We start from the raw sequence: 568 nt of genomic DNA on the forward strand, positions 1-568 counted from the left end.
GTTTTTTCTGCTCATGTTGGCTGTTTTTAGCCTCATGGTGTTTTGCCTGGATGATTTTCTTTATTTCTACCTAGATTTCATGTTTATAGCTCAATCTCTCTGCCACTTCTTTGACCTCAGCAGCCTGGGTCTCCTGACAGCGATCAGTGTGGAGCGGTGCGTCTCCGTCCTCTTCCCAATCTGGTACCGCTGCCGCCGCCCAAAGCACTTGTCCGGCATTGTGAGTGGGCTGCTCTGGGCTTGTGCCGGATTTTTCACTTCCTACTTGTATCTTAACCTTATATTCGGTGAGAGCTACCTGATAATCCTCTCAATTGTAGTCATTGCAATTCCCGCGATTTTGTCATTGATTATGTTGGTTTCCAACCTCTCCCTGTTCATCAAGCTCCGATGCGGCTCACTGCAGCCACAGCCGTGGAGATGCTACGTTGCTGTGCTGCTCAACGTCGTCTTCTTCCTTGCTCTTGGCATTCCTTTCAGTGTTGCAGTTTTACTCGATCTTCCACACTACTACAGTTTACTTCCTGGCTATGTATATATTCTGCTGGCGGTGCTGAACTCCACCGTC

The 568-nt window shown here is 48.4% G+C and overlaps 1 protein-coding gene across 1 annotated transcript; it reads left to right on the forward strand.

Annotated features, from left to right (window-relative positions):
* Positions 1 to 74: 74 nt before the first annotated feature.
* Positions 75 to 287, forward strand: LOC104279534 (mas-related G-protein coupled receptor member D-like; the record flags this gene model as incomplete). The annotated part of the gene is made up of 1 exon (XM_009876850.1): positions 75 to 287. A coding segment is annotated over one exon (213 nt), but the record flags the coding sequence as incomplete, so codon positions are not given.
* Positions 288 to 568: the final 281 nt, after the last annotated feature.

The sequence above is a fragment of the Apaloderma vittatum genome, unplaced genomic scaffold (genome assembly GCF_000703405.1).
Source record: "Apaloderma vittatum isolate BGI_N311 unplaced genomic scaffold, ASM70340v1 scaffold22089, whole genome shotgun sequence".
NCBI lineage: Eukaryota > Metazoa > Chordata > Aves > Trogoniformes > Trogonidae > Apaloderma > Apaloderma vittatum.